This window comes from Lontra canadensis, unplaced genomic scaffold (genome assembly GCF_010015895.1).
Source record: "Lontra canadensis isolate GAN:19392208 unplaced genomic scaffold, GSC_riverotter_1.0 scaffold57, whole genome shotgun sequence".
NCBI classification, from domain to species: domain Eukaryota; kingdom Metazoa; phylum Chordata; class Mammalia; order Carnivora; family Mustelidae; genus Lontra; species Lontra canadensis.
In genome coordinates, this window is record NW_022631051.1 from 10,023,344 (window position 1) to 10,036,326 (window position 12,983).

General features: G+C 58.3%; 1 protein-coding gene across 5 annotated transcripts in view; it reads left to right on the forward strand.

The window, feature by feature from the left end:
- Positions 1-10,579, forward strand: part of TXNRD2 (thioredoxin reductase 2) — a 49,681-nt gene extending 39,102 nt beyond the window's left edge. For 4 of the 5 annotated variants that reach the window (XM_032875876.1, XM_032875877.1, XM_032875878.1 and 1 more), the window contains exons 12-18: positions 1,259-1,395; positions 4,539-4,634; positions 4,943-5,035; positions 6,829-6,900; positions 7,091-7,188; positions 8,905-9,114; positions 10,304-10,579. In XM_032875876.1, the coding sequence (XP_032731767.1) occupies positions 1,259-1,395; positions 4,539-4,634; positions 4,943-5,035; positions 6,829-6,900; positions 7,091-7,188; positions 8,905-9,028 (620 nt within the window). In that variant the 3' untranslated portion in view covers positions 9,029-9,114; positions 10,304-10,579. Of the gene's footprint in view, positions 1-1,258; positions 1,396-4,538; positions 4,635-4,942; positions 5,036-5,470; positions 6,570-6,828; positions 6,906-7,090; positions 7,189-8,904; positions 9,115-10,303 lie in introns of those variants that run through there. The other variant, XM_032875875.1, reaches the window with a different exon arrangement.
- The last annotated feature ends 2,404 nt before the right edge of the window (positions 10,580-12,983 follow it).

The window sequence follows — 12,983 nt, forward strand, 5'->3', positions numbered from 1 at the left end:
ACCCTGAGCAGGGCTTAAGTCTGCCTTCTCTCTGCCCGCTCTGGAGGACATTCTACTGCCCAGCTCTGGGGACACAGGGCCACAGCCTATTCACACAGACCCAATTTGAGGGCAGGAGAGACGCATAAATCCATCACAAAGCACCATCCTGAGTATGGGCCTGTGGAAAGAGCCCGCCTGTGGGAGGGTGGGAACCCCCAGGGTCGCAGAGAGAGTGAGAAGGAGCATTCCCTATCCCAGGAAGGGCCATGTGGGGACTCAGGAGGCTGTGGGCTCACTTGGGGCCCACAGGCGTGCTCTGCAGAGACTGAGACGCACACGCACCCCGGCACTGCTGGGAAACGTGCACAGGCTTCTTCTGTGAGAGGCCCGGGTTGTGTAGGTCCCCTGTCTTCCCCTCAGGGCCCAATGCCTTCAGAGGCTGTGAGACCCTGTCGTGCTGTGTCTGCAACTACGGGTACAGTGACCTTCGATCATGCTCTGCTGTGTCTGCAAGGCATCCAGGCCCAAGGTGGGCTGGCTGGCTCCCCAGAGCCTGGCCCCTGCCATGGGGAAGGGTTGAGATCACTGTCCAGCAATGGGGTGCGCATACTCCTGGTTCATCGCTACTTCTAGACTTTTTCTGTGGTCAGAGCCATAGGCACTTCCTGTTAAGAAAATGGAGAATGAATGAATTTCCAACTCAAATGTGACTTCACGGGGTTTTGCCTGTCTTCTCTGAATGGCTTGTAAGCTTTATTGTCAGGATCTAATCGTACAGTGGAAATATAGGTTGGCATAGTCTCCTGAGCGAATCATCTTTGTGCGGGTTATCAACCGCATATCCAATTTGGCCCCTGGGTTTCAGATTGTTTACAAATTATGGGGACTTTTTTTTCTTTTCCATTTTTCTTTTGTGTCGTTTGAATATGTGAACTACATATATAATTAAAAAACCAAAATTGTATCACAGGACTTGTTTAGAGAAGTCTTGTCCTGGTCTGCTTCCTCCACCCCTTTCCCTTCCTTTGTGTTCCTCCTCATCCTGCTTCCTCCTCATGTCAACTCTGTGCAAGTAACGGTGTGGGGCTGCGTACGTGTGTGCTTTGGGCATCTGTGTGCGTGCGTGCATGTGAGGCTGCAGAGGCCGACAGCCCCTCAACGCTGTTGTGCTTGATGGGCATGCCAAGTGAGCATGCTGAGAAGCGTTCTGATTCAACGGAGGAATCTCAGTGGGAACTGCTGAATGTCTTTGAGCCTTGCACTTTATTTCCTTCAGGTCGCATTCCAGAAACCAGAAGCCTGAATTTAGAGAAGGCTGGAGTACACACCAGCCCCACCAGTCAGAAGATCCTGGTCGATGCTCAGGAAACCACCTCCGTCCCCCACATTTATGCCATTGGAGATGTAGCAGAGGTACGGCCTGTACCTGCCACCTGGTGTCACCTCCCCGTCCCCCCACCCCAGCTGGGCCTCAGGGATCTGACGAGGCTCACAAGGGCTGTGGGCCAAACCCCAAGTACTACTGGTAGACTCAAGTGCTGGGAAGGATTGGGCACCAGCCTCTGCTTACTCGAATGTTTCTATGGGGGGTGGGGGGCTGGGGGGAGGCTTAAAAATGAAGAGCACCATCAGCAAATCCCTCTTGTCTGCTCTGAGGGAGGGACATCTGTTTGCACACAACATGGGCCTCGACTTCCTGAAGGTGGGCTGACGGTACAGAGCCCTAGAGATGCTCCTGGTGGGCCGATCCTTGGGGCTGTCTGGCCCTGCAGCCCTGGGCGTGACCTCCTCACCTCAGTTTACCCTCTCATCTGAGGATGGGTCAGTACTGTCCCTGACTGGGCTGTCAGATGGGGACACAACCCCACTCACCAGGCCTGCCTGCTCCTCCCCTTGTGAGTCCCTGGCAGAAGCCCTGCCCCCCAGCCTGGGAGGCATCTGGTCAGCATCCCTCCCCTCTTCATGGCCCTATCATGGCTGATCAGTCATGGGACCCCTGCTCCCCCGACCACCTTCCCAAAGTCCCAGGAGCAGTCGGCCTCTCCTATACATTTGCATCATGGCCTAAGGAAGGTGGCTCAGGTGGGGCTCTGGCCAAAGAAGCCTGAGAGATACACCAGGGCCCCCAGACCCCAGCAGGGCTCTTGCTGGCCAGTTCTGCCAGCATCATCAACGTGTTAGTCCTGGGGCTGCCATTACAAATCACCACAAGCTGGGTGGCTTAGATTGATAGAACTGTATTCTTGCACATTCTGGAGGCTGGAAGTCTGTGTGGGCAGGGCTGGGCTGCCTCCGAAGCCTCTAGGGGAGGACACGTCGTCATCCATCAGGCAGTCCAGACTTGGAGCTACAGCACTCTCTGCCGGTCTGTGTGTGTGTGTGTGTGTGTGTGTGTGTGTGTACACGTGCACGCATGTGTGTCCTTGTTTCTTTCTTCTTAGGACCCTCATTGGATTTAGGGCTCACCCTAAGTGACCGATCCTAAATGGTCTCAATTCTTTCCTTAATTACATCTGCAAAGAGCCTCATTTCCAAACAAGGTCCTATTCTGAGGTTCCAGGCAGACATGAACTTGGGGGATGCCTTAAACCCGCTGTGATGTGTTCTAGCATCAGCCACTTTTCTGGGTTCTTTGACTGTTGCAGGAACAGACAGAAGTCTTAGCTTTATGGTGACACCCTGGTCGGAGTCACAGATTGACAAGTGAGTAAGTGAACTGTTTGAGGGAGATGTCAGAAGATGCTTAGTATGGCGGTCAAGGGAGACCTGAGGGAGGAGTAGAGCGAGCTAGAGGCCCAAGCCAGCCCAGTAAGGATTCTCGTGCCTGCCCCAGGGTGTAAGCACTGCCCTGCCCCCACTCACCCCAGAGCCCACTTTGGGAAATGCCTGGGGATGGGGGAGCCAATATCTGTGGCAGGTGGGTCCCTGGGTGGAGCATCCCAGAGCTGAAGGAGTACAGGTGGCAGTTGTCCCCATCCTTCCCTCAGCCTCTGCTGCAGCTTATGATGGCTGGGTCTTCCAGAGAGCCTGACACACTCATGGAGACAGACCAGGGCAGGAGCACATGCAAGGCTGGGCTTTCCCTTTGTTCCTGAGGGGCCAGCCTACCCATCTGGCACAGGCCTGTCTTGCAGACACTTGACTCCATACAGACCCCTCCTGCAAGGACAACATGGTCCCTGCTGTGCCCATTGTACAGACGGATCACTCCCTAGCTGTGCTCCGTGCTGGCATGTGAACCACAGGGCTGCCCCTTGAGTCCCTCAGGCTGCCCGTGGACCCAGGCTCATGAAATGGTACATGAGGGGGAGCAGACTACCAAATGGAGACAGGACCCCAGGGACAGCTTGCTGGAGTGTGTGCTCAGAGCTCCAGCCCATCCTCCCACCAAGTCCTATTTGACCATCCAATTGACCTGTTGGTGTGGACAGAAGTGAGTGGCTTCACGTGCCCACTGGACCGGGCAGTGCTGTTGCTCACGTGCTCTCCGATGGTGGGGACGTGGCATTCTCTGGTGGCCCCTCTGTGTTCATCCTGCGTGCTGCACCCCAAGATAGCACCCATGGTCCTGGGAGAGAGTGCCGTGCAGATTATACCAGGCTTTCTGCGCACCCCAGGAGCTGAGCGCGAACATAGAGGAAACCATAGTATTTCAGACTGTTTTGCCAGAAATAGTACACACAAAGGTGGCATCTATTGAAATATTAAATCCACTGAGTTGGAAAGGTCCTTCGGGGGCAGTCCAAAGAGTTAACACTAAACCAGTGGTCTAGTGTGCAGTGGGGAAGAATCCTGTAGGCGGGCGGGGCGGCCATTGTCTGGTGACATATTGTGCTGCGCGCATGGACGTTTCCGCACTTAGTCAGGCCCGGTGGAATGCACGGGCTGCTTTCACGAGTTTATCTCTGCGGATCTCTATTCATTTCTGGAATGTCAAACAACATCTGCATTTCCTGCTGCTGCAGAGGTGATTGGCAGCCGGTCTCAGGCCGACGCGTGTAGGAACATGGGGGGCTGTGCACCCCCACCACCACCCCCACCCCGGCTCCTGGAGCGGGACACACCCTGGGACGGAGGGGCCTCCAGCAGCAAGGCATTCGGATTTGGGATTTGTAATGGACTGTGACGTGCAAGCCAAGCTGCATGTCAGGCACACACGAAATCCTTCCAGGGCCCATTTTAGCCTGAATCCCGGTTACTGCAGACGATTAAGTAGGAGCGGGTACTCCTTCGAGCTCTGTCCTGAGGGCAGCTCTCCAAGGTCACCAACATGAAGAAGGGGTTCAGAGGGAAGCCACAAGTCAGGGTGGGTGGTGTGGCGGGGCTCACTGGCAGCTCACCTGCTCTTCCAGGGATGGGGGCCATAACTGCAGGTGGCCCCCCAGAGCAGGACAGGGGGAAGGAAGCAAGCAGGACAAGTTGCGCCCAGAGACAAACAGGCTTTGGAGGTTTTGGAGGGGGAGAAGCTTCACTAGGAAGGCATGGGTGGCGGCAGGGGTCCTGTGGAGTTTCCCCCAGACGTGCCGAAGTAACCCTGGGCTCCTCCCATGCATCAGGGGCGGCCTGAGCTGACACCCACGGCCATAATGGCAGGAAAGCTCCTGGCCCAGAGGCTGTGTGGTCAGTCCTCAGACGTGATGGATTACGACAACGTGAGTACCCTCCGCCCTTCAGTGAGCTGCATCCCGCCTGGAGACAAGGTAGCTCTTGGGGCGGGGCGGGTGGGGGGACGTGCATGTGCCTGTGTGCATGCTCACAGGCATGTGGACCTCTGTGTGTGCACACACACACTCATGCGTAAGGTTTAGCTTTGTGGGAGTGGCCTCGCAACAAGCAAGGGTAGCCCCCCCCCCACCCCCTCTGGCAGGCTGCTAACTTGCACGTCCGGGGCCCTGGCCTGAGTGGGGATCTTCAGTGTTGGGTCCCCAGGCGTGTACCTCACTTGGGACTGGCTTTCCAGGTTCCCACCACCGTCTTCACCCCGCTGGAGTACGGCTGTGTGGGGCTGTCGGAGGAGGAGGCTGTGGCTCGCCACGGGGAGGAGCACGTGGAGGTATGTTGGGGCTCCAAGGACAGAGGGCTGCCGGGACACAATGCCTGTGTGGCGCTTACACCCTGACGACAGCCCCTCCCCAAGCCAGTCCTGGCAGGCAAGTGGGAGCATTGGTGTCCCTGCTTCCTGGGGCCTGCAGTTTGTCAAAGTGGGGCGGAGGGCCCAGAGTGCTGGCCAAGATATAGCATGGAGGGACACTTGGGACGGGAGTGCTGGAGGACAGCCCCAGAAACCAGGGCAGCATTGGGGTGTGGCCCCTCACGGGGCACGTGTCTCCCTCCACCTGGAAAGGCTCCAACTCTCCCAACCTTCTCTTGCCATCGGCTTCTGCTCCCAGTGTCCTGCCGCCCCCGCCCTGCCACAGCCCAGCTGTGCCTTAGGTACCCCCACCTCCCGGCCACCCCGGTCTCTGTTCCTGATCTGCGATTCGTCCAGCTCTCACAGGCCCCCAAAAACCCGGATTTAAGTACTCCCCCCAAAGATAGACTGCCTCTTGAGTGTGCTCAGCCAGCTTGCCATGGCCCTGGGGTGGCCCCTGAGGGTACCCTAAATGGCCTGGCAGGAGCGGGGAAGCCGGAAGCCTCCAGCATGGCTTCATCTTGCTACTGCAGCAGCTTGCAACGGACTGGGAGAAACTAGCCCCCATGTGGCCACCACCACGGGCCTCGTACCCTCTGGGAATGAGTCACTGGGTTCCAGGGCCTGCCCCTTGCCCCAGCGCCCCGGGTCCCCTCCATCAACGGGCCAGGCCTGACAGGCCAACCTTCCCCCCCAGCACTTTATTTGCTATTTTTGTTTGATTCATCACAAGTACATGGGGACATATGTTCGTGGCATTCTATAATGTTGTTTTAATGTTTCACAATGTTGAATGGCCAAATACGCTTTGTTTGTTTTCTTTTCAATTCTGTCTTAGTTAGAACAATATTCTCTGAAGTTCCATTAATTAATAATGGCTGTGCAGCACATGTGAGGGCCCTGCTCATTTTTTACTCAGCTGCAGCCCCGAACACGCTGTCGAGCCCTTCTTGGGTGCTGAAAGCCTCTGGCCGACAGCTCCGGTGTGGGCCAGGGGCCTCCCCAGGCCTGCCTCCCCCTCCTTGCTCAAGTGAAGGCCCAGCCAGCACCAGGGTACCCTTGGGAGGCCACAGAGCCACTGGGTGGGCCGGGCACCCCCTTCCACTGCCCACCGTCACCCCATCTGCTCCACAGCATCCACTTGGTGTGACGCTCTGAGACTCGGGCTCTGTGACAAGACATGGTGGGCTCCACTTAGCCAGTCTGGGGCCCACTCTGCTACTGTGGTCCGTGGCGGCCTTGGGCCTGGGTGGGAAAGGTTCTGTCTTACAGAGAGTGTGGCCCTGGCCAAAGGTTGGTTTTGTGTGGGAGCGAGAAGGGTGGTAATCACAGCCAACCCCACCATGTCCTTACCCCACACCACAACCTGGAGGCCGCGTGGGCAGTTCTGGGTCCCCACCCCATCCCTGCAGCCCAGGAAGCTACTGACTCCAGGAATTGGTATTTTGTCCCTTAGGTTTTTTTTTTTTTTTTTAAACATTTTTTTTAAATTTTTTCTTCTCAAACAAGTTTTTCTTTTTTTTAAGATTTTATTTATTTATTTGACAGAAATCACAAGTAGGCAGAGAGGCAGGCAGAGAGAGGGGGGAGGCAGACTCCCTGCTGAGCAGAGAGCCCGATGCGGGGCTTGATCCCAGTACCCTGGGATCATGACCTGAGCTGAAGGCAGAGGCTTTAACCCACTGAGCCACCCAGGGGCCCCTCTTGTCCCTTAGGTTTATCACGCATATTATAAACCCTTGGAGTTCACAGTGGCTGAGCGGGATGCGTCCCAGTGTTACATAAAGGTGAGTGTCCTCGTGGGCCATGCCAGGAGGTGAGAGGCAAGGAAAGAGCTGGCACCTGGGGGTGGGGAAACTCCCTGCAGCTGCCCATCTCGCCCCCCCCCCCGCCCCCGCCCCCGCCCCGGCAGGCCCACCTGTGTAGCCCTAGGGCTCTATCGCTAGCCAGGCGGACCATTGACCATGTGGCTTTCAGATGGTGTGCTTGCAGAAGCCCCCACAGCTGGTACTGGGCCTGCACTTCCTTGGCCCCAACGCAGGCGAAGTTACTCAAGGATTTGCTCTGGGGATCAAGTAAGTGGGGAGGGATATTAGCGTTGGGCACTGTTTCGGCGCCTGTGGCTCTGAAAGTTGGTGGCGCTGCAGTGGGAAGTCTGCGGCTGTGATGTTGCTCTTGGGTACCATCATCCGCGTGCTTGGCAGACCATCTCCTCAGAAACGGCAGCTCCTGTCACAAGAGAGGCAGCTTTCTTCTCCAGCCAGCTCTTAAGCCAGCCATACTGTGTCAGTCTGTGGCCAGGCCACCTGGGGAGCCAGGGTAGAGGCCCGAGTCCCTGGCCAGCGAGGGTGGGTCCCAGTTTGGGTCTTCTCTACTTAGAATGAACAGGGCTGGGGCCCTCCTTCACGTGGCCCAGCACGCAGGCAGTCACGAGCAAGGTCTGCCCGCTGCCCCAGGGCCGGCATGTGCTGTGCTTTGTGGGGTCCCGGGTCTCCAGGCTTGCCTGGCACTTTTGCTGCTGGAGGCTCTGGGTGGGGGTGGGTTGTCTGGGGCAGAGGGGTGTGGGGCTGTCAGAGGCAGGAGGGTGGAAGGCAAAGTGGAGCTGAGGGAACAGAGAAGGGCTGCATGGGCCACCCCACCATGTACTTGGGGCTTGGGGCCATGGCTAAGATCTAGCCTCAGAGGCTGGTGGAGGTCTTAGGACAGGGTGGGAGGTCGAGGGGCAGGCCCCCTACCAGGAAGACTGATGGGGGCTCTGAGGGACTAGTCCAGACACCCCAGGGGCACCCCTGGCTTCCTGGCAGGTAACAGTAATAATTTTAGGACAGAGCCAATAGAGAATGTGAACAGGCCATTCACAGGTAAAGAAAGTTAAAATAAATAGTAGAAAGATGCTGTGCATTGTTTGGAATTAACACCAAGAAACCATTTTGGTCAATGAGCGTAGAAAGGTTTGATAATGTCCAGTCTGGTGGTGATCATTTCTAGCACCTGCACTGTGGAGACACTGAAGGTTTGAGCAAATCAGGGGAGTGAGGGGACCCATGTTCAGAGATAGTCAGGAGGAGGGTGTGAACCAGGCGCCCCCTCTGGGGGCCTTCTGCCCACAGTTTGAAACACACACGCTTGTTCGAGTTGGAACTCACGCACCAGCTATTGTAACGTGTGTATAGATGGGAGGAGGGCTGTTTGTGGCGGCCCCTTCTGCTGATGGTGGCAGCGCCCTGCGGGGAGTCCTCACTTACTATGCCTCCGAGGAGGGGCCCGGTGCCCCGTGGGTGGTCACCGCTGCAGGGGGAGGGGACGTGTGTGTGACAAGAGCTGAGTGCTGAGCAGAAGAGCACCGTGAGCAGGACCAGGCCAGGTCGGCGCAGGGCTCATCAAAGTGGGCTCAACCTAGCTCGCTGGGGCAGGTGGGGAGGGAGAGCAGGTCCACAGAAGGAGTAGCTGGAGCCACGGACCGAGGTAGGTCTGCTCCTGGTGGGCTGGGAGCAGCAGGAAGCCAGGATGGAGCAGGCAAGGGGGCCGGGGGGAGGTGGGAGGTGGGCCTGAGGTGGGGCTGCTTGGCATTTGCTGGGAGACACGTGGGAGACAGGTCCAGCAGAGGTGTGCGTGGGTGTTCCTGGCTGCTGGCTGGAGAAGAGGGTAGTGGCCAGGCCTGGGGAGCAACGAGGAGACCGGGACTTCCAGGGCCCTCCCCCTGTGCCATCTTCTGAGGGACGGGATGATGTGGACGTGCCCCCCTATGTGGACTCATCTCCTGAACCCCTCCCTTGCCCCCCTTTGTGCAGGTGTGGGGCCTCCTATGCGCAGGTGATGCGGACAGTGGGCATCCACCCCACCTGTGCTGAGGAGGTGGCCAAGCTGCGTATCTCGAAGCGCTCGGGCCTGGACCCCACCGTGACGGGCTGCTGAGGGTAAGCAGCCATCCCTGCCCAGCCAAGGGCACGTGGCATGCCTGCAGCCCCCCACAGCCAGGTTCTTCGGAGGCTCAGATCCAGGTACACAGCTGGGGCAGCCTCTGGGTTTAAGGCTGGAAGCATGGGGTGGGGGGCAGGGGGGTGGGGGAGTGTCGCTGTAAACAGCTCTCTCCAGATACATGGGAGGTCACAGCCACCGTGCTACCTTAGACATGGGAGCCCTGTGCCCCAACTACAGGAGCTGAAGAAACAGGGCTGGGAAGGAGGCCCTGTGAGGGCACCCCTCCCCCGCAACAGGACACCTTCCTTCCCCAGACACTGGCCTGGCTGCCACTGGTCCCCAAATGCAGGAAATGTCTTGAGGCTGGGCTTACACCCTAGTGGCCTGTCTCGGCTCTGGGGGGAGGCTGGGGGACACTGGGCTGGCTGAGCTCAGTGGGCTGCTGGGTAGGAGAAGCAGGCCTCCCTTTCCAGCTTCACTCCATGCAGAGCAGCACCGGCTAGTTTTTCTGTCTCCCAGAAGGTGGAGATGCTGCCTTATGTGTGGCAGTGGCCCACACATCTGGTTCTGTTAGAGCTTTGCAAAGTTTGGCCCAGCCGGGCAGCAGGCGAAAGCCTCGGGGTCTGTTCACCGCGGCCCTCTTCTGAGGAGGAAGAAATTAGTGAGTTCCTCCCTGACCCCTGCCGAAAGGTTGCATGTGGTCAGGGCCTATTCAGCTGGTCCTGCGAGAACATTCTGCAAGCTCTAGCAGCCCCGCCTGAGGTGTCCCCTGTAGCTGTCGGCCCCTCCCGGGTTTGGGGTACTGAGGGCTGAAGTAGAGTATAGACAGAGGAGGGAGCACCCCACGAGACACCCTCAACCAGGCCTGAGGGCCTGAATGGCAGCTGAAGGTCCCATGGATTTGGGCACAGGCCTGGGGCTTCCCTTGGGGGCATCCTGGGCACCCGCTGTCCTACAGCCTCCACAGCCAGGGCTACCCTTGATACCGACAAATGAAGGGCATCTTGAGGAAACTTCTCATCAGAATATCGTACCTAACAGCTGTTTTGTAAAGAGCCAGCTGTATGTTTTTATCATTTCAAAATAGTTTTTAATAGTGTAGTGTTCCCTGCGATGCATCAGTCTGGTGAGGGCGGGGGCTCTCTCTGGGGCCCATGTCTCACCTCTCCGCAGAGAATCCTTCTGTGTGTGAGCACGGGAGACATGGCCAGGCCAATGCAGGGATGGCGTGACTGTCCCATGCTGAGCACTGCCCCCCAACTCTTGTAGGACACCAGAGGCTGAGCCCAGGCAAGCCTCACCCCTGGAGAGCCCCGGAGGTCGTCGGCGTGGGTGGCCTCTGGACGGACTGCCCGCATGCCCCGCAGGGATGGCTCCAGGGCTCGTCAGCCCTGCACCTCGCGCACCCTCCTGCCCGGGCCAGCTTCACCAGCCCCTAATGCCAGAAGATGACGGTGTGTGCAGAAACCCACCCTGTGGGCTGCCCACATCCGAGCTCTCCACCTGGTATTTCTGGAGTATAAATAAAGAGGGTGTTTTCCTGAAGTGTGCCCCTACCTATGCTGTCCCTAACTCACCCCCAGGACGGCCCAGGTCGGGTGGGGCCTGGCCGCCCCAGGCCTGTCACACACAAACCTATTCTCCCCTCACAATTGTCAGTCGGGGCACCACTCTTGAGCTGTCGGCATGCCCCACGACCCCTGCAGCCACACCTCAGAAGACCCTGACCCTTTCTCCCAGGTACAGGGAACAGAGCCAGCACCCACCCCCACCACCCCACCCCCCAGCCCTCTGCAGGGTCTACCTGCGCCTCACAGCAAGGCAGACACTCAGCAGGGGTGGGGAAGCCGCTGGCTTTGTTCCAGAGCTACCTGCCAGTGTTGTGGCCCAGTGACAGGAGCTGGCAGGGCTGTTGGAGGCTTTCTGTCCTTCGAACATCAGGCACCTCATTACATTTCCACCATGGCCCTCCCAGCCAGCGTGTCTGCTGCGCTCGGGCTAATCCTGCCCATTGGGGCTTGACGGGCCCCAGGAGCGCCCTTCGGCACCGGGCCGCACCTGTCAGTCACTGCAGAGAGACAGCGATGACAGTGAGGGGCAGGGCCCTGCATTGTGCTGGGGCTTTAGCGGTGGTTAATCTCGTGTCTTCCTTAAGAAAACATCACTTAGTCTGCCCGCCCAGGAGCCCTGGATGGGACCCTGCTTGTCAGCCAACAAAGGAATGTCTTTGCACCTGATGGGCCTACGGGAGCATCAGACGCTCGCTCGCCTGGTGCGAAGCGTGTGCAGGAGCTCTCAGACGCCCAGTGAAGACGCCAAGTGCAGGGCTGGGCCAGCGCCCTCCTGACAAGTGCAGCGTGAGACCAGCCGTGTCCCATTTAATGCACGGTTGGCGGCCACGCCCCTGCCTTGGAAGGTGTAGCTCGGGCTCCCCTCTGTGCCGGGAGGAGGTGTTCCCTTGCCTAGCAGGCACTGGGAGAGGTCCGCAGAGGTCAGCTAAAGCAGCTGAGCTGCTGGGGGCTGCAGGACAGGAGGGGCCCCCTGGAGCAGGGCCGCGCCCCTGCCATGGGACAAACATGGAGCTTGAAATGGCTCTGCTGCTTTTCGGGATGGGAGAAACGATGCAGCCCGTGGGGGAGATCTCAGCATACACCAGACAATCTCTGGGGCTAGGACTTGCCACCCCCCTGCCCACCCCACCAGTCAGCCAGAGAGCCAGCCAGCCCTATGTCTGTGGTGCCATAAACCCCATCCCCCCAGCACCACCAGTGGTTTTCTCCATGCACCCTCTCCCTCAGGACGGGCCCTGCTCTGGCATACCTGCTGAGTCCATAACAACCACTCTCACACTGTGTCTGGCCAGGTCACCCAGACTGTGCCTTCCCCTAGGACAGAAAGAAGCGTCTATGGTGCTGGGCCCCGCCAGCCTCACTGTCCAATCATGCGAGGACTTGGGACAGCCCTTGTCAGGGATGCTGCCTGTGTGGTCCTGAGGCTTCACAGCCCCCGCCTCAGGCCCACTGACTCACTGGGCATGGCGGCTCTTGCCTTCCTGGTAAACTGCGGGTGGAGGCCTGGCCCAGTTCGCAAACAGTGGGCATTCCCAGCAAAGGCCTGCCACAGAAGGTCATCACCTGGGCCACTTTTGGGGACATATCCTGCGTCAGCATATGCCTGCCTGGCCGTGAGGTTCGGAACCCAGGGTGCCCTACATGCCCCCACTGCTCTGGTGAGGCCTAGCAGCCCAGGGTCCCCTGCCCAGCATTCAGGCAGGTAATGCACTGGGGTCTCCAGTTTGAGTTAAGAGCATGGGGAACTGGGCGGATGTGTTGGGCGATCATTGTTTCTGTTCTGCACGTCCCAGGGACCGTCCAGGTCCAGACTCACCATGTGGCCCAAGGCCTCTCTCCCTGGGCACACCTCTGTCCTGTCCTGCCTCTTCCCAAGGAACTCAGGGAGGGGCCAAAGTGACACAGGCCGGTTGTTCTCCACCTGGCTCCGGGGCTACCTTCCCACCACCTTTGCCTATTTTTATGGTGCAATGAAAATATGATTTTAATTTCTCAGATTGTTCGTGTAACCTATAATTAGCCCAGCAATGCCCTGCGTGCTTCTACTTATGGCTCCAGATTTCGCAATGTTGTTGGTTGGGGGGTGGGGGGAGTGCTGCCACTCAGTGGCCAAGCTACCCCTTCCCTTGCTTCTGCCTCTGCTGCAAAACAGAGCAGGTCACCCTCTGGTCACCCACCATCCCCCTCCTTTTAGCCCCGTGAGGTTCTGTCTCTAAAGGTCCTGAGGTCTCCAGGAAGGTGGGGATACAGAGAAGGGATGACAAGTTACTATGGAGGGCTGGACCAGGAGCAAAGGGGCTCAGCAAGCAAGGAGCAGGTTGGGCCTGAGGAGGACATGTGGGGCTGATGGTGGGCTGCAAGAAGGGGGATCAGCCCCC